This window comes from Hydractinia symbiolongicarpus, chromosome 15 (assembly GCF_029227915.1).
Source record: "Hydractinia symbiolongicarpus strain clone_291-10 chromosome 15, HSymV2.1, whole genome shotgun sequence".
Lineage (NCBI taxonomy): Eukaryota > Metazoa > Cnidaria > Hydrozoa > Anthoathecata > Hydractiniidae > Hydractinia > Hydractinia symbiolongicarpus.
Genome location: NC_079889.1, coordinates 87945 through 114621, shown reverse-complemented (window position 1 = coordinate 114621; position 26677 = coordinate 87945). Strand labels below are relative to the sequence as shown.

Genomic DNA, 26677 nt, shown 5'->3' with positions numbered 1-26677 from the left:
TTCCGACGATTAATAAGTTGGTCAAAACCGATATTGCTAACCTGGCGCAAACAGGGCTTTCTTTTTTCCCTCTCTGAATCCTGCGCCGTGCTTTGGCTTGGCTTGGTTTGCTTGTTGTTGTTCTGTTTGCCCTCAAAGAAACTTATTTTCGCCTTATAGCTACTTCTTTGGTAAGATTTTACTTGGAGATTAATTTTGACAGATCTGTTTGACATGAAGTATATAGTTAACTGTTTCTTTTTCTTGGAACAAAATAGCTAGCTAGCTAGCTAACCACACAACCAACTATTTTTTTCAGTTCTTTATTTCATCGTAGAAATTAAAAGGTAAATATTCTCAATGCATGGAAATCGTTTTACGTCAGGCTTAAATTCATTCAGTGGCCCCAGTAAAATATATATTATCATTTATTTGTGCTGTCAGAAAGAAAGAGAGAGATTGATGTGTGTTACACTGCTCCTTTTTGTACAGCCATTCACCAAAAACGCTGTATATGTAAGGGAGGCCTCAGTCATTCTTTCGGGTTTTTTTTAAGGTTTTCGTATGGGTCCACCCGAATTGGGCCCAGAATGCAATGCGCGCAAGCTCATTGTTCTCATTTAAATTTTGTCGAGAAGAACGAAGGTGCTATTTTGTTGTTTTACTCTATGTTTATTTTTTGTGGGATTTTATTACAGCTATTTATCAAATAAATGATATAAAAAACAGTTTTTTCAGAACTTTTTTTACTACCACTGTAGTGGCGCCGTAGATTAGTGGTTATAGCTCTCGTACTCTGTGCGGGAGACCGGGGTTCGATTCCTCTTGACGGCGATTTAACATGGGCGAGTGAATGTTACCATAGCCCAGGGTTAACCCAAGCCATGTGAGGGAAATTAGGGAGATGGCTCCATGTGCGGGCCGTTTGATGTTGCCGGGAGTTGTCTAGTAGAGCACGGCCCTAATTGGGTCTGCGTAGCTCAAAACGAGCATTAAATACTCTAGAACTCTCCATCTAAGCCATGGCCCTTCCTGGAAATAATAGATAGGGTACATCCCTCGATATTAGTGAATTTTAAATATTTATTATTATTATTATTATTTACTTGTTACTGTTTCTATGCACGCCGCATACAGGTCAGGAAACTATTTCAGATGTAAAATATGGTAACGAAGTCGCGAGAAGAAAAATATATAATTTAGTGGCCCCCAGTGGAGACAATCCACTAACTATAGGTTTTTGTGATTTTCTGGGCTAGCCACTTTAAATATTTATTATTATTATTATTAGGCTAGCCATGTAAAATATGCACATCTATCTATGTATCTACCACTGCTCGGCATTAAAAGAATAAATTATATATACATGGTAATAAATGTTTAAAAAAATGTTGTTTCAGGTTGATTCAGGTTTCTCCAGGCAAAATTTTAATTGTTTTTTTCAAACGCCAGAAGTCGTCCGTTTTTTGCAAAATTTCCAGTGAACCGGCACCCTCGTAGCCACGGTTGATTCCAGAAAACAGCAAAGGGCCTGCGATTTGCACAAATGTTTTGCCGTTGCGCATTAAAACATGTATTTTTACAGCATAGTAAAAGTTTCATAACTGTTAACATCGCTTCGTGACTTCGCCGCAGCAATGAAGCCATCATGCAGCACTGTTGCGCTAAATTTTTTTATTAGTTATTTCATTTTTGCGCTGAAGATTAAATAATTTTTTAAAGAGTTATTTACAGCGCTTCTCAACTTCGGTGCAGCGGTGAAACTGTTGCGCAGCGTAACGTTGCCCTAAAAACTAAATACATTTTTTGATACTTCTTTACAGTGCTTTGTGACTTTGTTAGGGTTAGGGTTAGGTTGCGAAACATTGCGCAGAGCATTAGCTTTCCCCACTGCACCGAAGTCGCAAAGACCATTTTCAGAGGTATATTATCTACGAAATGTCAAAGGACTATGACTGCGAAACATTGCGCTGCACATTACCTTTCGGCACTGCGTCGAATTTGCAAAGGCCATTTTCAAAGGTATGTTATCCAATATAAAACATATGAATATACAAACGTGAAACACTTTGTATAGGCGTGCTGCAGCGAAAGAAATCACCGCCCTCCTCGCAAGCAACTAAATTTTCTATAGAACTTTCCCAACATGGCTGCGAGTGTGAGATACATATATTAGTTGTAAAACCTTGTTCCACTTTCTTGTAGCTGGATACCATTTTGTTTTGGGTTAAGTCTACACCAGTTGAGTCTGGTATCCAGCTTTCCCCAGTTCCTATCAAGTGCATTTCAGTATACTGTGCCTAATTGAGCTCACATCTGGGAGGCTAGGCCCAAGTAAGGAAACCTATAAGTAGAGGTACAGTAAACAGTGCAGGCTGGTTGGTTGTAACAAAGAAATATGTGTTAAAAAAGTATAGATGACAAGAAAGTAGTCTTTTATTTGGACCCACCCTGTAACACGAGCATAGCCTTAATAGTCAATCCTTGCCAAATAAACTGATCTAAAACTTTTGACATATATATAATTTTTATTCCTGCAAAGCAAACTATACAAAATTTTAGATAGATGCATATTTTACATGGTTAGCCTCACAAATATTGAGGGATATATCCTGTCTATTATGTCCAATTTTAGCAGTAAGTAAACGTTGACTAGCTGTTATTTTAAGCCCTGTGGCATTCAGACCGAGGATGGTAGACAAAGATGTATAAATCACTTAAGAATCTCTCACACTTTCTTTTAGATACTAAAATGGGTGAAACATTTGTGATAAAAGCTCGAGGTTTGCCATGGTCAGCTACAGCAGAAGAGGTGGTAAAGTTTTTTTCAGGTAAATCATATTGTGGATTGTCTGAGTGGAAGATCAACTTGGTTGCATTTTCTGCTATAGCGCAAAAGGCTTGAGCTTTTAGAACATGTGACAAAACTGTTGCTGGTTGAGAAATTCTTTAGCTTAGTGACAACAAAGTAGGAATCTCAAATTATGCAACATATAGCTTTTGTAATTTAACATTTGTATGAAAAGTACTTGTTGTCACCAAACGATAAGAAACACAGAGTATTTGTGAAGGATCTTTTGCTTACAGCTTCATTAAATGCTTCATGCATGGGTGTAGGGTGCAACTTAACTACACTTAGAAAAAAAGTCTATATTATTCTTTGTTAGATTTGTGGCTTCTTTATCATGTGTGCAATCACACTCTCTCATTTGTGTGTAAAAATAAGGGCTTTAGTCTTCTCAAATTTTCCTTCTGTCATTATTGTAGGAACAACAGTGCATGTGAGATTAGACACTAACAATATTATTTTAAAGATATTCTTTTGGTTTGTCTGTTCATTTATCATTATTAGTGAAGGTTTAGCATTTTGAGAGATCCTTCATTCATCATTAGGCAAAATGATGTTAGACATCTATTTATATAATTGCAGAAGATTGAAATTCTTAAGAATTAATCAATTAGAAACATGCTGCCAATTATTGTTAATTACTGTAATTATCATTTTTCGGTCAGGATTCAATGACTACTTTTTTCATAGAGTTGGTAAGCAAATCTGGCGAAGTTAATGCGAGATGCTGTTTATATGTTTCTTACGATTACACTGTTGATTGCATCCTTTAACTTCCTAGCAGGTTCTTTGTCAATGTTTTTCTTCTCATTCCAGTTGAACTGGTGAATTGTGCTCTTGCCTCAAAGTTTAATAGTGTTTTGTTGGCACAATTCAATTATAAAAAGATGATAATTTCTTTAGTCAGATATCTGAAGGTTTGATTGGTAGTTCGGGTACTCATCAGCGTTAATAACTCTATGAACACTGTAACTGAAATTGTACCATTTTTAACGTCTGATCAAGGTTGTAAGGAACACGATGCTGTCATCTGGTTTAACCTAAATTTGATTTTGATTTGTCATCAGGTCGTTGAGGTGCTCATAAAATTCTCACTAAGATCTTTTAACTGGGGCAAATATGTCGTCAATAAATATTTTTTAAATCTTTAGAAGTCTGTGTGATGTCAGCAATGCTGTTGCCTCATGGGCTGGCATTACTGACAATGCAGAGTCTCCCATGGCATCTTTTGTTTGAGTGTAGAAGTAGTTTATTTTCGTCAACACAAGTTCCACCAAACTGTGGAAATGTGGTGATGATGTTTAAGGTATCCTTTATGGAAACATTTGTATAGAGTTATATTACATAAAATGACACTAACTTTGAGAATTCTTTTTAGTTCTTCCTATAGTTACTTGCTGTAAATTTGCTGAGAATAGAGAAAAAACAAACTTTGACAGGTTTTATAAACTTGTCATTATTATTAATTATTATCTTTTAGATGTTGATATTATAAACAGAGAGGAAGGTGTACATTTTACATACAACAACGAGGGAAGACCTTCTGGCGAATGTTTTATTGAAGTAACCTCCCCTAGTGATGTTGAAAGGTAAAATTTCACCAACAAAATTTTTTTTAGTCTTTGTTGTTCACAGCTTTGCATCTAAAACTGATGGAAACCATTGTTAATAAAATAGTGATGGATAGGTCACTTGACATTTGTAACAAAAACCTAAAACTCCAGGAAGCATGTTGGTCAAGTGCACACTATTATGCATAACCAAATAAACAAAATTTTATCATCTCCCAGTAAACTTTTATTTTAGCAGTGATGATTAGGTCATCCTTTAAAACTTACTTGTTCGCTGTTTTTTCACCATTCAAGTTTCTTGTCAGGATTCTTCACTAATGATTTAGCCAGCCTTTACATAAAGTTTTCTTTTAAAAAAATTATCTTGGTCCTAAGCTAGTTTAAAATGTTTAAATATATTTTTTACATAGTTTCAGGTGAAATAAAACTCCATTGGACCAAAAAAATTGCATTTCACCATCAAATTGGTCATGTTATAAAAATTCACATAAGACGAAGCTATTATGCATGTTTACAAAGCTTTGTGTACCAACTTATATAGCAAGTGTGTAAACCTAATGAAATTTCATTGCATTTTAAATCTTATTTCGAGTTAAGTTTTATATCAATTTTTGTTTTTTTACTATAAATATAAGAAAGAGAACATTGATTTCCATGTAGGATGAATTGATATTACTCAGCTAGAAATTTTTTTTTTGGAATTGGAGGAGCAATTAATGGCTCAGGTAGTTTCTTATTTAAAAGAATTGGGCGAGCCTTTGCGTGAGCAAGAGCAATTGCTCTCCCCTTATTAATAGGCCTGTACTGTCATATTTGTTTATAATATATCAGTACTGTATTATTTGTGGGTATCAAAAGAGTTTATGCTTACTGTAAAGCTTGCGAAACAACTAACTTTAATACATTTTAAAAATAACTTACCGTACATGGCATTTAATTAAAATTTTTATTTTGACAGGGGTTGTTAATTCAGCAGGGGCACAAGAGGGGGGGTCCTATTAGAGCAGGGGAAACGGAAAACAACAATCTTTAGAGTAACTGACTGTGCAATAAACTACAAGGCGAACAGCAAACAAAGAATGTATTACAGAGTACAAATTCCTATTCATTTGTTTTTAATAAAGTTAAAGCGGAATACAAATGTTGGTAGCAGTCATCCACTTATGGTAAATAGTCTTTCCAACATTTAGGTCTTCTGTGTAATAATTTAATTTTCTCCAACGTTTTTATAGAAGCAGTTAATAAATACTTAATTAGCCTAGCACATGCTGATATGACTATCAAGTTTATACCTTAAATAATTACTTATTTTTGTGTTCTTGTATTTGTAAATTGTGACTAAATATGCAACAAATGATATCTAAGAAAATTAACTTGAAGACATAATTTGTTAAATAAATACATACAAAATTAATCAGAATGAACTATTTTTAGAGCACTTGCACATGACAACGAGCATATGGGAAGGAGATACATTGAAGTAAAAGAAGCAAAACACTCTGAGATGGAGTGGGTTGTAAATCGCATGTCAAATTCTGATAGTGAAGTCACATCAAGTGATGGTGTCATTAGACTGCGTGGCCTACCGTATGGGTGTAGCAAACAAGACATAGCAGATTTTTTTGCAGGTATGTCTCAAAGTTCTGGTTGTTAAATCTGTGTTATCTTTGTTTCTTATTGTCTCGCCTACCCAGAAATTAAAAATTTGTAAAAATGATTGTGGCACCATCAATAAGCAGTAGATTATCTGAATACACGACTATGTCACCAGGATTTTAAATTTGATTTTACAAATATTAGTATTGGTTCAGAAATTTTGAAAATCTAAAAAAATATTATTGAAATTAAAGCATTGTTTTAAGTATTTTGTTTTTGGTACCATTCCAGAGTCCAGGTTTAAAAGATTTTAATATTTTTCGTAAGTACAAAGTCTGTGTATAATTTTGGCTCCCTTGGCTTTAAGCAAATTGAGAACTATATGTGAACAAGCCTTTTTAATTCCAACAAATTCACTCTACAACTGTTAGTATGTGAGCATGTAATCCATGTTTATGTGTGTATAATTGTTAACATTGTTCTTCTTTGGGTTGGTTTTAAGGGTTGCAGATTTGTCCTTACGGGATAACCATAACTATGGACCAGGATGGAAGGCCTTCGGGGGACGCTTACGTAGAGTTTGCTACACCAGAGGATGCAGAGAAGGCTATGGGAAAACATAAAGAAAAAATCGGGCACAGGTGGGATATAAAAATGGTTGGACGGTTTCGTTTGGTTCGTTGTCTTCTTATTCTGATTTTCCATCCCTCGTACAGTTTGTTCTAGGGTTGCTTTGCCTAACGGGTGAGTAAGGGTTAACCCATATGTAAGTGTGATAATACAGGGTGGCTACTCCTAAAATATCCTAATGAACGTAAAATTTGGACTCAAAATATTGATTTCTGCTAAAATCTCTTAAAATTGACTAATGGTAACATCCGTCTTTTTTTTTAAACATTAACTTTTTGTTACCACATTTTATGTGAGAAAAAAATTCGCATATGTTCTGGTAACAGGACTAATAAACTATATTTACATAATTACTGCACTTAAAAAAACCCAGCTCCTCTGACATCCAAAAAAGAAAAGACTTTATTATTAGTAACCTCATTTCCTTCTAAAATGGTTTGTACACGTTTATTTGTGTTTTCTCTTAAATCTGACCCAAAAACCTCCTAAATTCTTCTACAATCTCCTGAAATTACTCTGTAATAGACAGGGCTAAATTTTTCGCATTGAGTGGTGAAGAAACAACACTGTAGTCTGTGGTCCAGGCAGAATAAATCGTCGTTAGCCTGAAAACATTTCATATAAACTCTTTATTTGATGTTTAAATCAGCCATTTTATTCCATTCTGTTTCTTAGAATATATTTTTTATTTTTTAACATTGGGTACATTGTATTGTTTATTAAACTTTCGCAACGAGAACTACAAATTTTTTGGTTAGTTTATTTTGTTAGTAAAGTGATATTCGAATTTGCTCACACTCAAACGTCTTAAATAATTCTTTTTTTTCGATTAAGAGCCACCATGAATGTATCAATTTTTTTAAACAAAAACAAAGTTAAATTGGGAGCAACGCAAAAAATATAACAGTATAAATTTTTTTAATACAACGTGGTTTCTGTAACCATATGGTGTGAAAAGTATTACTCATTTTACAATTAAATCAAAAGATATTTGTTTGTTTGTTTCACCCCCTAAGAACAATATCCATCATGTGAGTTCAGTTTTTATTTATAATTTTAATTTTTTGTCAAGCTGCTTTGCCGAGGTGTGAGTATCTCTTTGATTTTCTTCTCGATACGTTTTCATCTGCCGTTATAAAAACACTAAAACACGTATTTTTTTGAGTGCCCCACAACCGCTTTTATAACCCTTTATTTGTGCTTGTATTGCCTGCCTCTGCGACGTTGACGCCACTGGGCACTCGCATCATGAGGCAATATTGATCTCAGTTGTTTAAGTAGTGTTGTTATTTTGTGCATGCGAATGATTGTGCTGCATTAATTGCTATGTTTCTCCAAGTTGTGAAAGTTAATTGAGAAACTATGTAGTGGCTACTTTATCATATGTTATATAATTGATAGCCTAAACTAACAGAAGTTGAAATACGATAACTGTGGAATATACTGAGCGTTACACTCTGATACACGCTGTTTTTACTTGCATTTTTCTATTGTATTCACACGCGTTGTCTTTATTTTGCAGATACATAGAAGTGTTCCGAAGTTCTAAATCAGATATAAAATACGTAGTGGGCAGACCGAACAATTTTAAACCGCAGTTAAATTTAAGACCAAGTCCGTATGACAGACCGCAGCACTTCGGCGGAGGTTCGAGGCAAGTGTTAAAAACTTCTTTTTCGACAAAGTGTAACGTTTAGAAAAATCTATTTTTGACTTGTTTGTTCTGTCAATCATAAGGTAAGCCTTGCTAAGCCAATTTTAAAAAAGAGTTAAATCAAGCTGGTTAAAGAAGACGTGCAAAAGAAAAAAATTATAACAAAACTATTAAACTGTGAATCGAAAAAGAAAAAAAGAAAATTTTTCGTCTCTGTATACATTCGTTTCATAATTTTGATTGGCTAGTAATTTAATCGTGCTTGGTTTTAATTGGGTAATTATTTAATTATGGCAACGGAAGAGTTATGTTTAATTTGTTGGTAAGTATAAAAATGTGGGAACTTTACTGTTTATTTATTTCTGCGCAATGTTGTGCTTGTTTGTGTAGAGTAGAGACAGGAACAGTTTGGTGTAGTTGTGTTTCTTTTTTTCTGACCACGTCCACAAATGGTACCAGTAGCGGATCTTGTGAAAAAGTTACTTGTAGAGTATTTCATCAAAATTCAACTAACTTTTATTGGCCATACGGAACAGATTTGAAAGCGTATCTAAAAAGTACAGTAAAATACTCTCAAAGATAACCGAAGGCAAGGCTTTAGAGCATTATTAAGAACATCTAAAATTTTAAGGTAGTTTGAACTCTAGACAAATCTAATAAGAATTGTCCATGAAATCGTCTCGTTTGGCAGGATCAAAATAGGAGGCTTAGTAAGTTACAACTCGCATTTGAAACTCTCATTGTTCAATATTTGCGAACATGGGCTTTAATCTACTAAATTTGCATTTGTTTATAGTGATACTTTCGACATCTTTCAGTGAATATAAAAATACTAAATACTAGAGAATATATCTGGTATGTCCAGGTTTTCATCAGCGATATGGTAGTTATTTTGTGTTCATGTAAAATTGAAGTTAATTTTTTTCTCTTTCATAGGGCTCGAGGTCGAGGCGGAATGGGCCTTGGTCCCAGTGGTTTCAGTTCAAGCAATAATTTCGGTTCGAATTACGATGGTGGTTCACGCAGTTCACGAGGTGGTAGGGGTGGACCCATGCGTGGCGGTAGATCGGGCGGGATGGGCGGCATGGGTAAGACAGACGTGATTAACAGCAAAACCGGTCACAGCGTTCACATGAGAGGTTTACCTTTCGAAGCGACCACCGCTGACGTGTTGAAATTTTTTGCGCCCTTAAATGTCGTGGATGTCCGCATACTCTACGAGCCGAGTGGTCGCGCGAAAGGAGAGTGTGACGTGGATTTCGCTTCGCATGAAGACGCAGAGATGGCGATGAATAAGGATAAACAGAATATGGGTAAGAAAAGGATTTTTACTGACGGATCTTGTAAATGCAGTTTAAATTATACCATTTGTTTAGGATTAACCTTTCGAGGACATCTTTAGGTCAATTCATTGGTTGACTAACAAAAATGAAGGTCTCTTTATGTATTTTTCCATCTTAAATAATTTCCACAAAATTGGCGAGATGGATCTTGTGGCTAGCAAGCCCTCTGGTTAGCCCACGTTTAACTGCGCGGGTGTAGATAAGATGAAGGGAGGAGGGTTAGTTGTGATGAAAAAAAACACCCCTCTAGCCTGCTGTTAGAAAAACACGACGTTTCACTATCTTGTTTACTTTAGGTCGTCGCTACATCGAGTTGTTTTTGAAGTCCACGTTCAATGGTATGGGAGGCGGTGGCGGTGGCGGCGGCGGTTGGTCCAATAATAACAACGACATGCAAAGAGGTGACTTATCACTTTGAAGTCTCATTTCCACAGAGCGTACCTCTTTTTAGCAGCTGTTATATCCTTGTTCCGTTTGTAATATAACTGATTCGTGTTGCAACTTCCCATGTGCACTCGTGGCTAAACCCTGGTTTCTGTATTAACCCTAAAAACATTTCACTCCGATTTTCTCCCAACAACTAAAATTATGGATCCTTTACTTTGTTTTTATTTAATTTAATTCATAACCCTGTCTTTGTTTTAGGTGGAGCACCAATGCCCTTAATGGGTCGCAGAGGTAATATGGGAGGCGGTGGCTATGGCGGTGGTTATAACGCAGGTAGAATGCAGGGCGGTGGAAGTAACGCATATTCCAGCCAACCGGATAACTACGGTGGACAAAATGATGCATATGGAGGAAATTACCAATCTTTCAGTGATAATGTTATGTACCCCAATGTGCCATCAGCTGGAGGAAACTTCTATAACGTGTAAATAAAAAAATCGTTGTTTTAGAACATAGACTCGAGTACCACTGGAGCAAATTAGAAGTACAATTCCGATACGTCTGTGTATATATTTAACGCTTTAAAACAGCATTTGTAAGGGAGATGTTTTTAGTTTATGAAGGGGCGAAATGTTCATATGTTGGGTTTGTTTATCAACTTTACAGTATTTTAAATTGTGCGAAGAACTATTACCCACGGATGAGCGCAGCTACGGCGGTAAATATTTAGCTAGCGTGCTCTTCTACTCAGAGGTTTTGGTTTTTATTTTAAGATCTGTTTTATGACTAAAAGGTGTGCTAACAACAGAGGGTGAACATATTTTGTTTGTAGTTTTTTAAGTTCTTCATCGCGTTTTTTAAAAAGAAATATCAAGAAAAATATTTGACTAGCGTTTTTAAGCAGACGATACACGGTTTATTTTTTCGAATCTAATTTGTCGAATTCGACAAGTTTGTGTTAGTCTTTTGTGATTCAAATTGTCGAATCCAAATTGCTTTCAGTTTTGAAAGGTTGTACATGTTCAAGATTGCAACCAATCAAACTCGAAGCAAATAAAAAAGGGTGATATACGATTAAATTTATCGAAATATGATAAATAGAATTGGACAAAGTGCATCTTGTATCGCCTCATTACTTTTATCTGCAAAGTTAGCATTTGACAAATTGGATTCGACAAAATAAATCGTGTGTTACTTCGCAATGACGGCTTGAGCAGTGGATGTTAATTTTTATCAGATAATCCTGACAGTGAATCGTACGAATTGCCAGACTGAATTTTATCGTGTGGCAATCTATATCCAAAATTCTTATAACGAAAAGTTGCATCTTTCTGCGGAATTTTTTGTGCGATTTAACGTTTAACTCCTGCTAAATTACGTACATAGTCCAACCTTTTATAGAAGACATCCTTTATAGCATATACCTCTCTACAAGCACTTCACAGACCTCGTGTGGCAGACACTTTATAGCGGCCACTTTTTAATAGCGTACGTCATTTCGAGGTCGAACTGACATTTCTGTAGGGCCTGGCCTATTTGTATAAAATATTTTTGGTAAGGGGACTGATTTTCGCAAGAACTAAGGAAGGCGAAGTAAGTCCTCGTTACTTCGCGAAAGTTAAATTTTCGCGAAAAAATGGATTATATATTTTTCTCTTTATATCGTTCGCCCGTATGTACGTGTTATAAACAAAGACTGAAAAATTTATATCTATTAGACATAGCACCAGGTATATCGACACTAATTAGTATTTAAGAAAAGGAAGAATAAAATCCAAACTTTCGCGAATGTCATAACTAACATTTTTCGCATTTTTAGGTATTTTAAGTGTCTGTATTTTCGTTCAAGGATTCATTGACTTTCGTTTTGTTTAGTTTCAAGCTTTTTCTGCACTGTAAATGAAACAGAAAGATCAGATAATTTCAGCTATAGGTAGGATTCAATGCAGTCTAGTAATGTAATGCATGTCTTCCCAATATCTGTATATGTCAACCTTGTCCCCAGGTCTCTTATTGCTATATGATGTTCTGATTGGATGGCTCTGTATCTTAACCTCATTAATTCCATAGAACTGGAAATTGTATTAATTTCATAGAATTGTAAAAATGATAAAAATTTGCGAGATCTAAAGCTCGCAAATAGTAATCTCTAAATTTCAAGCTCTGCAATTTTTCTCGCAAAACTTTGAGAAACTGCAAAAGTTATTTCTTACGAAAATGTATTTCCGTAAGACAGATTATGAAAAAATAATGCTTCTAACAAAACAAAAACGTAGGCAATCTAGCTTCGTCACTTTTACGTCCTATCATATCACACAGTTGAGAAAGCGCCCTGTTGTAGAAATTCAAAAAAAAATTTTAATACACTTCGTTTTGTTTACATTTGGGCACCTTATGCTGCAGTGCTTGTACATACTAATGTATTTCTCCCTTTGTTACTAGGTCTCGTTCCAGGAGGTGTCATTTATCTCTAAAACACAGTTTTTTCGTCTACTGTAAAATGAAGACAGCACGTAACTGTTGTTTTTAAACCCGTTGTGCAATGTAGTATGTAATTGATCAACAATCTTATCTAAGCGATGGAGATTGTTTGGATCGTAATTGAGCGTAAACAACTCCCTCCACTGTAGGTATTTTTCGTATTCTTTTTTATCATTAGCAGCATATTTAATGTACTCTGCAAGAGACTTTGCGCTATGGAAAGATCGTGCTTGTATAAACGATCCAGGGATTACAACTTTCTCGTCGTACTTTCGACCACCCAAAACAATCGGGACATTCCCTCTGAAAATGGCGTCCCAATACTTCTCAGTGATGTAATCGTCACAGAAGCTGTTTTCAAACGCAATCACAAATTTATACTTTTGTAACTCAGCCTCGCATTGGTAGCTGTCTCTCTCGCATCTTTTGGCTTGATTGAACTTCACTGAGCATCTTCCATAGATGTCTATTGGTAAATATTTTAAAAGAGCTGTGATGAAATTATCTCGACGATGTCCGCAATTACTCACAACCCATGCCACTAACAGAGGTTTACTTTCGAAAGGTATATTAATACCATGTTGTATTTGCCTCACTTTCAATTTCATTACATCAGTTTTGTGGACACGTTCTTCTTTTCGCTCATAATACCCATAAGGAGCAAAAATATCCGAGTTTCGCAGTGGAGTGATGGTTAAGTTAAACAAATGGTCAAACTTCCCATTTATTAAGTTTATTGTATTATAAGGACTTTCTTTGTTATAGTACGCCCTTAACTGACCGTGGGGCCGTGACAAACTAACCTCACGTAACAGTCTGGGTCCGGGCATATCTTTTACATGAAATATTATCACACGATACGTCCTTATCCAACGAATGAGGTAATATTTTTTCATCCGAAACCTTTCTTTTTTGTTTTTTCCTTTTCCTGCATAAATTCCACCGAAATGTTTCTGATGGAGTATACAACAAGCTTGTCGAAGCGAAGAAACATTAACGGATGAAGTGAAAAACAAAATTTTCAATTTTTCGTCATCTTTGTAATTCGTTTTAAACTTTTCTCGACACGTAGCACAACTTTCTTTAGAATATACACGTAAGACATACGCCGTAAAAATATTCACGACTAATCTGTACATAATAACGACGCCGATTGCGACAATGAAGATATAAATATGGCGTCCATGCAGTATACCAATTCGCCGTGTCATTTTGCGGAAGTAAAACCAAGTTTCACACAAATTTGATAATAATTTTTGTATGATTTTCTGATTGTGAACCTTTTACTAATTAATATTTGACCGCAGAGTTGAATAATACTGTATTCATATACAGTTTTCTGTATCCACACATTCAATCACTCTTGTTTTTTATTTGAATATAAAAATCAAGCTACGTGGATGTATAATTGACGTAACAGTGCACATCAGCGATATTATTTTTCGCGAAGATAAGTAATACGCATATTTTCGCTAAGACACATTTTCTAATTATTGAAAATAAATATAAAAAAATGTTAAAGGGATTTGTCATATACAAATTACAAATTTTGGAATTTGCAAATAGTGGAATTACTCATAGAATTTTCTGGAAGATTTATCATCGCCAACATTTGTCCATTGTCATTTTTCGCAAAGACTTAGTTTTACGAAATTGGTTAAAAATCGCGAAGGTGATCTAATTGCAATAGACTCACAAATGAACAGTTTCTGTACTTTGTATCACACATTGCTATACGAAGAGCGCTGGGTACAAGGTTGGGCGTCTACACAAATTTAACCATTTTTTTTTTTATAAAATATATTTATTCCCATTTTCAATTCAAACATATTATACATCTCAGTAAAATGATTACAACAAAAATGGCAAAAAGCACAAAAGTAAAGATAAAGTAGAAATATGATTAATCAACCTTCTTCATCAAAGACCAAAAATCCTCGTCCCCATACTCCCCAGAAATAAATGATAAAAAACTAGTACCAGTCTTCCTTCCTTAGTTCCCTAATTAATTCTGAAAATCAGAGTACATACACTAAACAGTCACCGAAAAATACAAATAATTAAAAACTAAAAAAAAATCACTTCGTTGGACATGATTATCATTGTTAGTGTTGAATTTTTTTTATTTTTTTTTATTTTAATGTTGTCTTTTGTAGAATACTACTCTACCGTTACAGACTTTGCTAAATTCCTCGGGAAGTCCACCTAAAAGTAATGAAAAATAATTTGAACCAACACAACAGTATTTTTTAAATTTCTAGCTAGTATAAAAAGCAGTTTTGGGTAATTTCCCCAAATAATAAAAGTAATAAATAAATAAAATACATTTATATCGCCTAATTAAGCATACTTATTACAAGCCGCGCCTAACTTAATAAAATCTTAACAGTGTTTTTTCAGAAACACGTATTGGTCTATTGATTATTGATTAGAATTTATATGTGCCCGTGTCAATATGGCGTAAAAATTGAAATATTGAAATCATGTTAACAAGAAAACAAAAACAAACAGGAGCTTACGTCGTATCCTCTTAAAACAGCTAAGTGAAAGGAAAGAAGTTGAAGCGGGATGACTGTAAGAACACCAGCTAAACAATCTGGTACTGTTGGAATCTCCAAACTAGCGTAGCCATGTTTTTTTGTTTCTTCGTCCCCTTTCGAACAAATGATGATAGGTCGACCTTTCCGAGCAAGCACTTGCTGCAATGCGTTCATACATTTCTAGAAAATAATTTACGCACAAGTCACAACTTAGCAAGGATTGTCTGGGAATAAGAAGGGTCACTACCATACACACACTACATGCTACCTACAAAAGATAAGACGACATTTAAAAACTTCCTGCGCAAATTTTTTTCTAAATGTTAATTTCCAATTATTTGTTGTTGTCTTTTTAAATAAAGGAAAAGCTAAGTTCAAAACACAAAAATACTTTGCTGACAATGGTTATGGTTGCACCAAAGTGTACCTTTGTAATGTAAAGTTGTAATGCAACAACAGATTGCGGAATGCTGTTGACAAATGTGTATTCTAGCGCATGACGGCAGACAATTAACTGACAAACAAGGACAAATACAAGGTAAGCTCACGTCATAAGTTTTATCCCTTAATGCTATCATCAACACTGGCATGTCTTTATCAACCAAAGCTAGCGGACCGTGTTTTAATTCTCCAGCTAGAATCCCCTCTGAATGCATGTACGTTATTTCTTTAACTTTCTAAACAACAAAAAATGAGATACTTAACGTATCAGTATTAAATCATTGATTTGGCTGAAAATCAAAATCTGAAGAAGGAAAAGACACTTACCAACGCGCCTTCTAAACAGGTTGCAAACTGGTAACCACGACCCATCATTAGCAAGCTCTTTTGGTTACAAATGCGTTCAGCAATTTTGTGAATTTCCTCGTCTAACTTTAAGACCTCAGATACTTTTTCTGCAATAAAGATTAAAAAAATTGTTTCTACCCAGGATAGCCTCTTCAGTTGAAGACCGTTGCTGGTAAAGACTGATATCTGAAGGCTACCAATTTTATATACAAGATAAAAGAGCTCCAAAGACAGGTGAAATTCTGTATTACCTGGGAACGTTTTCAAAGCTTGTATGATATCTCGAACACGGTCTTGTTTAGAGATTCTATCTTCAGCCATCATCACTCCGAACATGACAAGAGCAAGAAACTGACTGGTATAGGCTTTCGTACTGGCCACACCGATCTCTGGTCCAGCGTTGATGTGAACACCACACATGGTTTCACGAGATATGCTGCTCCCTACTGTGTTAGTGATACCAACAAGAAGCGCGCCACGAGATTTACAGTATCGAAGAGCCATCAGGGTATCAGCTGTTTCGCCTGTACACAGAAAATAGCAATTGAGAAATAGAAAAGTCACAAAAAAGTTGTTATAAGAGATCTAAGTGAAAGGAAAGCCCTTCAAACTTATTGTGCTACGTCCATAAATCCTTAACACGACATGTAAAGGTGAACGCACACTTTAAATTAACACAAACATGACCCTGCGATGTAACCCCCTGCCCTGATTCTTCAAACTATTAAATTTCACACCTGACTGACTTATGAAGAAGCATACATCATCACGAAAAATGGGCGTATTTCTGTCTAGGAAATCACTGGCAAGTTCCACCATAACTGGCAACTCAGTTAGTTCTTCCAAAAGTTGTCTGGTCTAAAAAAATAAAAAATGATATTTAGTTCAAATTCAAAGTTTAGCATAGGCTGCTTGGTGCTTAACACTTTCATGGGAAACCGTGATAAACGCAGAAAATTAAAAACAAGATTCCAGGAAATTTCAAGACATTTCCTTTTTTTTTCAGGACAAAAGCTATTGACTCTTTATGCCATTTCAGGAACAAAACTTCAACCCTGCTAAATGTCCAGGAATTTCAGTATTTAAAAAAAATATTTGATTACTTATCAGAGAAATTATTTATGTAGTTGTAAGCATTTCGAATTGCAAAAATCAAATTACTTTCCAGAAAAAATTCAGGACGTCTTCAACACTTCGTCAAAATTCCAGAAATTTCTGGAGTTTTCTAGAAAGAATTTACTTTTCTAAAACTGATAACCATGGAAACGATAAAGCAAAAGTGTGAACGAGAAAAAAACATCCACAGTTAGCTACTATCTCAGATTCTCAAATTCTGCAATTTAAATAAAAATGTACTATTCGGAATCTCCCATACCATTTGCAAACGTCAATTCTGCAACGAATTTTTTGCAACTTTCGCAAAATTAAATTTTCACAAAGAGGTTTTTGTTTAATCCGTGAGAATAAACTTCTACGGACTTTCTAATGAGGTGATTCCCACAAAATAAACCTACATTTAAACAACAGTTTATCCGACAAGTAATTGCGAACTAAGCATATTAACTTACCTATGCGATTCACTGAGGTATATTATCGCGAAAAAAATTATCGCGAATTTTATAAAATTTTGCGACAAAAAGTCCTGCTATTAAAGTATTTTCTAGAAGTTATAACCAGATAACATACCGCAACAGCACTGTGGTAGCTTGTTCCACATGCTATGAAGATTAACCGACGACACCGCTTGATATAATCCATGTGAGACACCAACCCTCCAAGAATAACTTTATTTTGTTCAAAGTTAACTCTTCCACGCATCGTATTGTAGACACTTTCTGGTTGTTCCATGATCTCCTTTTGCATAAACGTACTATAGCTTCCTGTGAAAAAAGAGAGAATAACTGTTAAGTTAACAACACCATTATGTAATCAACACCTATACACGTTTTAGCTATTATGTATGGAGTTCACTTCGCAATCACAAGGTCCGTGGTTCAGTCTACAGAGCAGGCATGTTTAGCAAGTGTCTTTACCACAGCTACGGGTCAACCATGCCATGTGAGGGAAATTGGGTAGGTATTACCGGTGTATACTTAATGTATACATCCCAAACACAGGACCCACATTAATAACAGTGTTTCCAACACTGAAGTGCCTATATCCTGTATTAATATTTGGAATAATAATAGTCTCAAACCATAACGACAATTTATTACGGTTGCATTTTAGTATACTAGTCGTTAACCCGTGGATTTATCCACGGGTTCGCCCATCCTTAATAGTGTGTCTTGCTACTGTGGTTACCATTTTGCTGGACAGACAGACGCATACAGGTATTATAATATAGACTAGCCGTTAACCCGTGGAAAAATCCACGGGGTCGCCCGTCTTTTATATATCGCGGACAGACAGACAAAATACGGCTATTATTAAAGAGATTAGACAAAAGTATCGAAAGTTTCGACCAATCAAACTTGTACATTATCATCATTTTATCCTTAACTAACCCTTCATGAGTTCTTGAATTTCAATCTGCAATGTTTGCACATCACGTGTAGGTGGTGTCGAGTTGTTCATGCGTGCAATTTGAAGATCTGTTGAGGATAAAAAGTATAGCATAAAAATTAATACAACAATGTTGAATTGATTGGTGTTAAGGTAAAAAAAATTTCAGTGTAAGGTAAGAATTATTTAAAAAAAAAATGCAATTGTAAACTTGAAAAACTAAAATTAAACTTAGTAAAAACTTACTTCCATTTTTAACCCATGCAAGATCACCATCTTCAAGAAATATAACTCTCTTTGTATGCTCTACAATGGCACTAAATAAAAGAAACCATGTCTAATTTTATACTACAAGTCTCAGGGGAGACTTCCTACTTCCTTACAAAAAAGGAAACATGCCAAAAAAGTTTTATGATTCGATTAATATCGCCTTGAGAACATTTTCAAGACTTTGTCAGAGAAGGAAGGAACAACTAACAGCATTTCAACAGATAAAATTGTACCTTGCATCTGAAGCAAAGAAATATTCCATGCCAGATTCGTCATCGGCAACACAAAAGTTTTGAGTAGTGGAAGAATATTCAATTGTTGATCTTTCATCTGATGCAAGTTCTAAATTAGCCAAGAGTTTAAACTTGTAAAATAATATGGATGATTTATAAAGCGGGTATAGCAATATTTTTCACTATAGTGAAATAATTTTAAAATATTGTAATAATGCTGGGTAAATTCCATACACTACGCATTGTTCGTCTTGTATGTTTAATGACATCAAAACACAAAAAGATATTTGAAATAATGTTGTCTATACCTGTGGGACATTTTTGACTTGACAGTACGGGTATTTGGTCAACAGTTATAGGCTTGTCACTTTTTACACCAATCAACAATGGACTTCCTCTTCTTGTAGCTACACATTGATTTGGAAATTGGCAGCTCTTAAACACAAGTGCAAAAGCACCTTCCTAAATATAGAAAATGGGGCACAATAATTCATAGTGTGGTACAAGTTGTATATAAGTAAGTAACAGGAAGTTTTATGTCCTTGGGGACTCCATTCTAACAGTTAATTCTTCCTCCACTTTAACTATAACTATGTTACATTCCTGCCTGAAATGCAAACAGCATTGCTATAACTTAAGATGAGTTGATAACCATCAAAACATCACCGATATTAAATAGGTTAATTTAAAGTGTCATTAAAAACTTACTGGAAGACATTTTAAGATTATAACACTGGGTTTAAAAAGATCGCTCTCAAGTTCAGGATTAGGAAAAAGAGTTTTAAATAAAAATAATGTGCAAAATTATATCAATTAAAATAAAAGCAAACAAAAAGCCCTGCGGTTTAAAAATTTTCGCCATTAGCAAGAATCTGAAAAATTACTGAACTTTGAAGAGGACTGAGTAATATTGGGGAACAAAATCATTGAATATTCTAAAATTTTAAAATTTAATTTTTGATTATTATTGAAACTGTAAATCATAGCTAACTTAACTTACATAAAATTCATTTCTCTATAAGAACAATTTTAAAGGAAAAATAATAAACCTGAAAATTGATGAACAATAAAAACAAAATAAGCAATGAATAAGCAATTGCACAGAAGAAACAGACCTCAAAGAAGAATTGAATTATATACAAAAAACTATGCAATTAAATGAGTTTGACAAGAACATCGTAACAAAAACGATAAAAGAAACATTAAACAAAGAATGTAATGGAAGAAACCAGACAGATGACGACACAAATTCAATTCGATTGTTTTTACCCTATGAAAAAGGCATCTCAGAACAAATCGCCAGAGTATGCAAGAAATTTAATGTAAAATTAACACATACGAAAAACAAAGCGCTAAAAAATGTTGTAAAAGGCAACAAAATATTGAAAAACGGAAACCAAGACAATGAATCAGGTGTTGTATATAAGTAACGTGTGGAGATTGTGGAAAATATTACATAGAAGAAACAGGAAGGAAGTTGACAACACGAATAAAAGAACACAAAAATGGCGCAAAAAACGATAAAGAAAACGTCTCTGGAATGTCCAAACACATAAAAGAAACAAAACACGAAATGAACTTTGAGAAAATAGAAATTCTCTATAGGGAAAACAATTTTAATAAAAGAAAATTTAAAGAGGCATTAGCGATTAAACAACACAAATCGGATTTATTGAACAAAAAAGATGAAATAAGACGATTATCTGAAATTTGGGAAAACATACTATAATTTTTAACGACTTTTATTGTTAATAAACGATTTTTATACATTTTATTTTATCAAGAGAATTTTTTAACATTTTGTACATGCATTTTGAAAGACGTTTTTAGTTATGATCTGAAGATGCTCTGACAAAGATCAGGGAGAAAATTTATCAAACTTAATTTGTTATTTATTGCCTTAAACCCAAGAAATATTTGCTAAAATAAGCAAGCCTGAAAATTTTTTTTTACATAATCAATTATGAAAGGTCTTTTTCAGACTACATATTCAAATTTTTTTTATAACACACTTGTCACGATTTTATAGGGATTTTATAGCTATAATACATTATCTATCACCTAAAATAATCAGCCTCAACAATTCCTTGTTAAATTAAAATTCATGAATCATTAATTAGTTCTGCTGAGTATAGCTTTAGTCTACATGCTTACAAAATTGTAGTACAGAAGAAAATGATGTAATTATTAAAGGGAAGAGTTAATAACATCAAATATGGCGCATTATAAGATGATCTTCATTATGCTACACTGAACAAATTTTTGATAGCATATAAACTTTAAAATAAAGTATTGTTTAATGGATAATAAAACAATTTGTTGCACTCTTAGGATTTTTATTAGCTTTAAACTCATTTTAGCAGCGTTTTTAAAAAAAACTGTCAAAATAAGGATAAGTTTTGGGCATCCAGCCTACCTGCACTGTCTCAATCTATCTCTCTATCCCCTTCAGCCCATTTTATAGATTCCGCCTTCGCTGGCGGAAATCAACAAGTTTATGAAAGTTTTTTTTTAAGCTGATTTTATTTTTCATATGCTTGCGCCTATAACATTTCGTTTTGCACAGCTTTCTATAATTTTTCATATAGAGATAAAATAGAATAGAAAAAAATATTTTTCTGTTCTTCCTTGCATGAAAATGTTTAATTAACTTTCACTGTACACACAAGAAGAAAAACTTATTGCACGAATGAGTTTCAGTTTTCAGTTTTCAGTTTTCTATTTGGTTGTGCAAATACACCAGGTTTTACGATGCTAAAAAAAGATAATTGGCTAAAAACGTACCAGTTGCCGAATAACTTGCTCCACTAATTCTTGAAAAGTAAGTTTATTTTTGTTATCACTTTTTATATCCCGGTCATAAAGAAATTTTAGTAGTTTCGCAATGACTTCAGTATCTGTTTCTGATTCGGTGAAATAACCTTTCTTTGCCTAAAGATAAAAATGAAACAATATGGAAACATTACAGAAGATTAAATTTCACAGCTCTAACAAGTTGAACAATTGTTATTCTATACAATTCCCTTATCTCATACAAAAGAGTCCTAAAACCTTTTTGTTTAGCACACTATGATGAATTGGTTAAGTACCAGTCTGCTTATGAATTTTTTTCTTGAGTACTTATTTTTCAAAGGGTAATCTTGTGACAAAATTGCTTAAAATGAGAGGTAAATAATCAGGTTTTTTAGGAACATTTCGGAACATGAGCTACATTGGTCAACCTTAAAATTTGGCATTTTGTATGTGTTATGAATAGCATGCCTCAATCAATTTGCGGGTGTGGAATGTGTGTGCATCGACTATCGCACACCTTCCTGAGAAAGCCTGATTGTAAGAAATAACTCTTTAACCATGATAAACATCATTTTTCTGTTCTGTACACACACTTTCCTTCCTTCCTTTTTCCTTGTTTTCAGTACGCTAGAAGATCTCATTATCTTAAGAATTACATTTAAAAGAATAAAAATAAACATTGCTAGATTTTATAAAATATTAATTTCCAAATATTCAAAGGTTCAGGACTTTACAAAATATTAAAAATAAAATATTCCCATCGCTGTTTCTCTACCTAAGGTGAAATTCTCCACCAGACTTACCAAGTATTGTTTAATGTCTTTGTAATTTGTTATGATACCATTGTGAACAACAACAAATTCTATGAAAAAGATTTCAATGATTTTTTAAAAAACTTTGCAGATGTTATGTGCCATGTGTGGTTGTTTAACAACTGCTCATCAAGTCCTGCTCACTACCACACCAGGGCTTGAAATTCAACCCATTTCGGGGAAGTCTTTTCAGACTCGCTTCAAATACATTGCGCATGTCCACCTAGTTTTTATAGACTCCCATAAAAATAAGTAACAAGGGTTTAATTTTATTTAATGTTATTTTTTTACTTCATGCTTAAAAAAATGACATGATTAAACATATTTAAAATAATTTTAAAGTAAAAAAAAAAAAATTTAATTTGCGGAACATGTTTGGATTGTAATACAACAATCATTTTCAACTAAATAAAATATACAATTTTTATGGATGATATATATACAAAAATCAGCAATCAAATACAAGGCTTTATTAATAATACAATAAAAGTAGTGTAAGTGCAAAAACAGTTGTAATGAATCTTCTTTTTCTATTATAGACTATGTGCCAACCAAATATCAATTAAATGTGAAGGAAGGTTTGTATATAGGTTGGCAACAACCCCTTCTTAACAAGCAGGTCTTGCACCTAAGTTGAACTTTATCTATTTAGTTATGATTATTAATAAAGCCTTGTATTTGATTGCTGATTAATCATCCATAAAAAAATTGTATATTTTATTCAGTTGAAAATGATTGATGTATTACAATCGTAACATGTTCTGCATATTAAAAAATTTATTGTTGGTTTTGTGCTAATAAGATCATTTAAAATAATATTATCTCTACTAATTTTTTTTATAAACTTAATACTTTTTACACATGGAAATACAGTATTTAACCTAAATAAGTTTAGTTCAAGGAATAACTAAAACATTTGTAAATAAAGTAAATTAAAAATGCACAATAAAATATCCTTGAAAAAATCTAATTAGCTAAGCTTCATCCTAAACCTTTTGCGAGAGTCCCTTTGGACTCCCATGACCCTGACTTAAGCGAGTCTCAGCGCGAGTTGGACTCGAATTCCAAGCCCTCCACACAGAATGTAAACAACACAATCAGTACTGCTCCTTAGTATTCTTTTAAGAGTTTGATGAAGATAATTTTTTAAATCAGCATTAGCTTGATGTGTACTGTAATGCATATGTGAAAATTGTCAAAAAACTGTCTACTGTAATATAACTTTTTCTCACAATTTTTGTATTGCAAACCAATGCACAAAATTATTTGGGCACCAAATGTAAGTCTTAAAAATTATTAATTATTTATTTATCTTTATGATTATAATCGCAAATAAATAATTCATGATTATAGCATTAAATCAGTAAACTAAATAATTATATGACAGGACACCCTCTATAGCAAAACAACAAGAATGGTGTCTAACAAATTAAATATATATAGTTGGATTCTTTTATTTTGTTTTTTGGACTTAACAAGGAAAATAACAGTTGGATAGTTAGTTGAAGGAACTAATCAATACTCTCTGGGAAACTGTTAGAAAATTAGCTTGGTACATCAAAAACACCTGGAAAACAAACATTATGCAAATTACAAAAAGTTCATTTTAGCTGTAGAAAGCTATTTTGGTAAAAAGAATGAAATTTTCAGTGACATGTGCAAACAATATTTTGGAGAAGCACCTTAATCATTTTTGTTTGTTCTTTTTGTTATTATTGTTTTGGTTTAAAATTAATTGAAATTACTTTTAAAACACTTGAATAAATCACTTTTCACACTCCAAAGTTTAAGGAGTTTTTCAACTATAGCAGATTATATAACATCTTGCTATAATAACTATGGTGATAAATCAAATGTGTGAAAGTTTTTTTGATCAAATAGAAACATGTTGTGCTAACCACATCAATAACAAATGTTTATTTTTTTCTAGTTGGGAGTAATTTATACACGATTATACTTTACTTTCTTTTTCATTCTATTCTTTTTAGTTAATCTAAACCTCAATCTGTTAACCAACAATGGTACTGTAACTCACCATTTTTGTCATCTGATCTTTGAGGATGAGCATTCAAAGCACTTGGTTCTCCATGAGTAGCCCATCGTGTGTGTGATATTCCCAAATGGACATTAAACTCCTTTTCAAATACAATATCTTTTTGCGCTGTATAAGCAAAAAAGAAAATGTTTGATACCCACTTCCAGCTTGGTATTACAGTCACAAAGAATGCTTATTATTAGCAATAGAGCTATCAAGTTCTTTTGTCAATAAGGAGCATGAATAAACTCTGTTGCTGTCTTATGACACAACCTCCAAAAGAAAAAAAATAAATGATGTAGATTGAAACTATCTCACATGAGTGATATGGCACTTTTAATCACATGACTTAAAAAGACTGCTAAAATACAGCTAAAAATATTTAAGAACTTTTTATATGCACTAGTTGGTATTGGACAGTAAAGGACTCATTTAAAGACAAGGTTGTTTCTTGACCCTAATAAATATTTTTGCACAATAGAGAGTAATAATTTAAAACATTAGTTTTGATAACAAAATTGCATTGTAATTTCTTAAGCAATTTGACATTTCTTTTGTAATTTCTTAAGCAATTTAACCACTCAACAAAACATTTAATTATACACAAGGCATAAAATGAATGTTTGTAATGATGTCTGTTACTAAATCAGATTTTGTTTAAACAATATGTCATGTTTAAAATAAAGATAGTTACATTCCCTTCTTATTATCCAGTTATGCTTTAAGATAAATATTTTTAATAATAGCATATCAAAGTTGACATTTTCTATGGATAACACTTTAGTTATAATTACCCAGTATAAACAGGAAACAACAACATGGTTATAAATCATCAATTATTACAGAAAAAAACTGAGAAAAATAGCACAAACATCCTTACCTAAAATTTTATCATTAAGGCATTTGACTTTTCCTTTATTTTTGATTATACTAAAAATATAAGCAAACAAAAACACAACTCAATTATTATGTTTTTATTTGGAACCTAAATATATATCAAATAATTATACCAGCTCTTCTAAAATTTACTAACAAAAAGGTGAACCTTATTTGTAAAGAATCAACTCCAACTTGGTCATCAGAGTCAACAGCTAAGCCTAAAAGTAAACAAAGTAAATGATTGTCTTTCATAATCCTCTTTCATTTAGCCTCGCAAAACAAATAATGTATATATTATATGATTTTTTAATAAGGTCTTACCAGCAGAATCATAACCTCTGTATTCAAGTCTCTGTAAGCCATTCACTAATGTGTCTAGTATATGTTTTCGACTACGAGGTATTCCATAGTTTAAGTAAGCAAAGATTCCTAGTAAGATTTTAAAAGTGCAGAAAATACACAATTTCCATCTTTTCAAATATATATCATATACTGCACAAAATAGACATGACTTCAACTCACAAATTTCGTAATGTGTGTGCATGTTTAAAGCAGAAAAAGCCAGGTTGCATAGGAAAACATTGGTTAATTATTCAGGTATACAAAACAAAAAAGTCACTGTTAAAGGAAAAAAAGGTTTCTTTGTTTAATTAAATAACCTTGATCATAGTGGTCATTTGTTTAATTTTTGTTGCCCCTTTGAACTACATATCTATTGTATGTTCCAACTACACAGAATTTATCTTTGCACTTGTAGGATAAAATATATCTATAGCCATATAGCTATATAGCTAGCTAGCTATAAGCTACACTTCAAACCACCAGCCCAGCTAAATTTGCTTGACATTTTAGCTAGCAATATCTTAGATTTGGAGAAAAACATTATAAGTTCGTGTAAGATAACCGTCAAATTTGAAGCTATAGCCGTCTAGCTAGCTATTAGCTACTCTTACTAGCTAGCTAGCAGCTAGCTACAGAATATTTTCAACAAACAAAGGTTAAGATGTTAGCTAGCTAATAGTTACACTAAATAATATTGAGTTTAACACCAAAGGCCTGAATATCTAATAATACTAATAAGAAACAATAATTAATCAATTTAGAGAAAAATAAATATTTACCACACATTTCTTCTTGCTGAAGTTACCAAGGACGAGAGAAAAGGAAAGCGAAGTATTTTGTTGACGCATTTGTCTGCCATTTTTAACAAACCACATGAAGGGGATTCCCATACTATTATGATTTTATTGCTGCTAATGTTTTTTAACATTATGTTATTAGGTTCCTGTCCTCTCAAATTCCATAAAATGTTATTTAAACACAATATGTGTG

The 26677-nt window shown here is 33.3% G+C and overlaps 3 protein-coding genes across 3 annotated transcripts; 1 reads left to right on the top strand and 2 right to left on the bottom strand.

Annotated features, from left to right (window-relative positions):
- The first annotated feature begins 23 nt into the window (after positions 1 to 23).
- LOC130629056 (heterogeneous nuclear ribonucleoprotein H3-like) lies at positions 24 to 10666 on the top strand. The gene is made up of 9 exons (XM_057442154.1): positions 24 to 170; positions 2724 to 2810; positions 4308 to 4416; positions 5833 to 6026; positions 6497 to 6635; positions 8147 to 8278; positions 9215 to 9591; positions 9918 to 10022; positions 10267 to 10666. Exons 2-9 carry the CDS (start codon positions 2732 to 2734, stop codon positions 10494 to 10496), a joined length of 1365 nt encoding a protein of 454 aa, XP_057298137.1. The 5' UTR covers positions 24 to 170; positions 2724 to 2731; the 3' UTR covers positions 10497 to 10666.
- A 1544-nt stretch (positions 10667 to 12210) lies between these two features.
- LOC130629057 (alpha-(1,3)-fucosyltransferase C-like) lies at positions 12211 to 13731 on the bottom strand. The gene has a single exon (XM_057442155.1). The coding sequence runs from the start codon at positions 13698 to 13700 to the stop codon at positions 12447 to 12449; it is 1254 nt and encodes a 417-aa protein (XP_057298138.1). The 5' UTR covers positions 13701 to 13731; the 3' UTR covers positions 12211 to 12446.
- Positions 13732 to 14271: 540 nt separating this feature from the next.
- On the bottom strand, positions 14272 to 26610 carry LOC130629054 (glutamine--fructose-6-phosphate aminotransferase [isomerizing] 2-like). Its single transcript, XM_057442152.1, has 18 exons — positions 26467 to 26610; positions 25667 to 25774; positions 25512 to 25563; positions 25347 to 25396; positions 24467 to 24592; positions 22423 to 22481; positions 21611 to 21757; positions 19135 to 19288; positions 18827 to 18935; positions 18570 to 18640; positions 18326 to 18412; positions 17505 to 17698; positions 16556 to 16676; positions 16070 to 16342; positions 15798 to 15925; positions 15578 to 15706; positions 15009 to 15209; positions 14272 to 14694 (listed from the first exon to the last, which is right to left on the bottom strand). Exons 1-18 carry the CDS (start codon positions 26471 to 26473, stop codon positions 14650 to 14652), a joined length of 2061 nt encoding a protein of 686 aa, XP_057298135.1. The 5' UTR covers positions 26474 to 26610; the 3' UTR covers positions 14272 to 14649.
- Between the last annotated feature and the right edge of the window lie 67 nt (positions 26611 to 26677).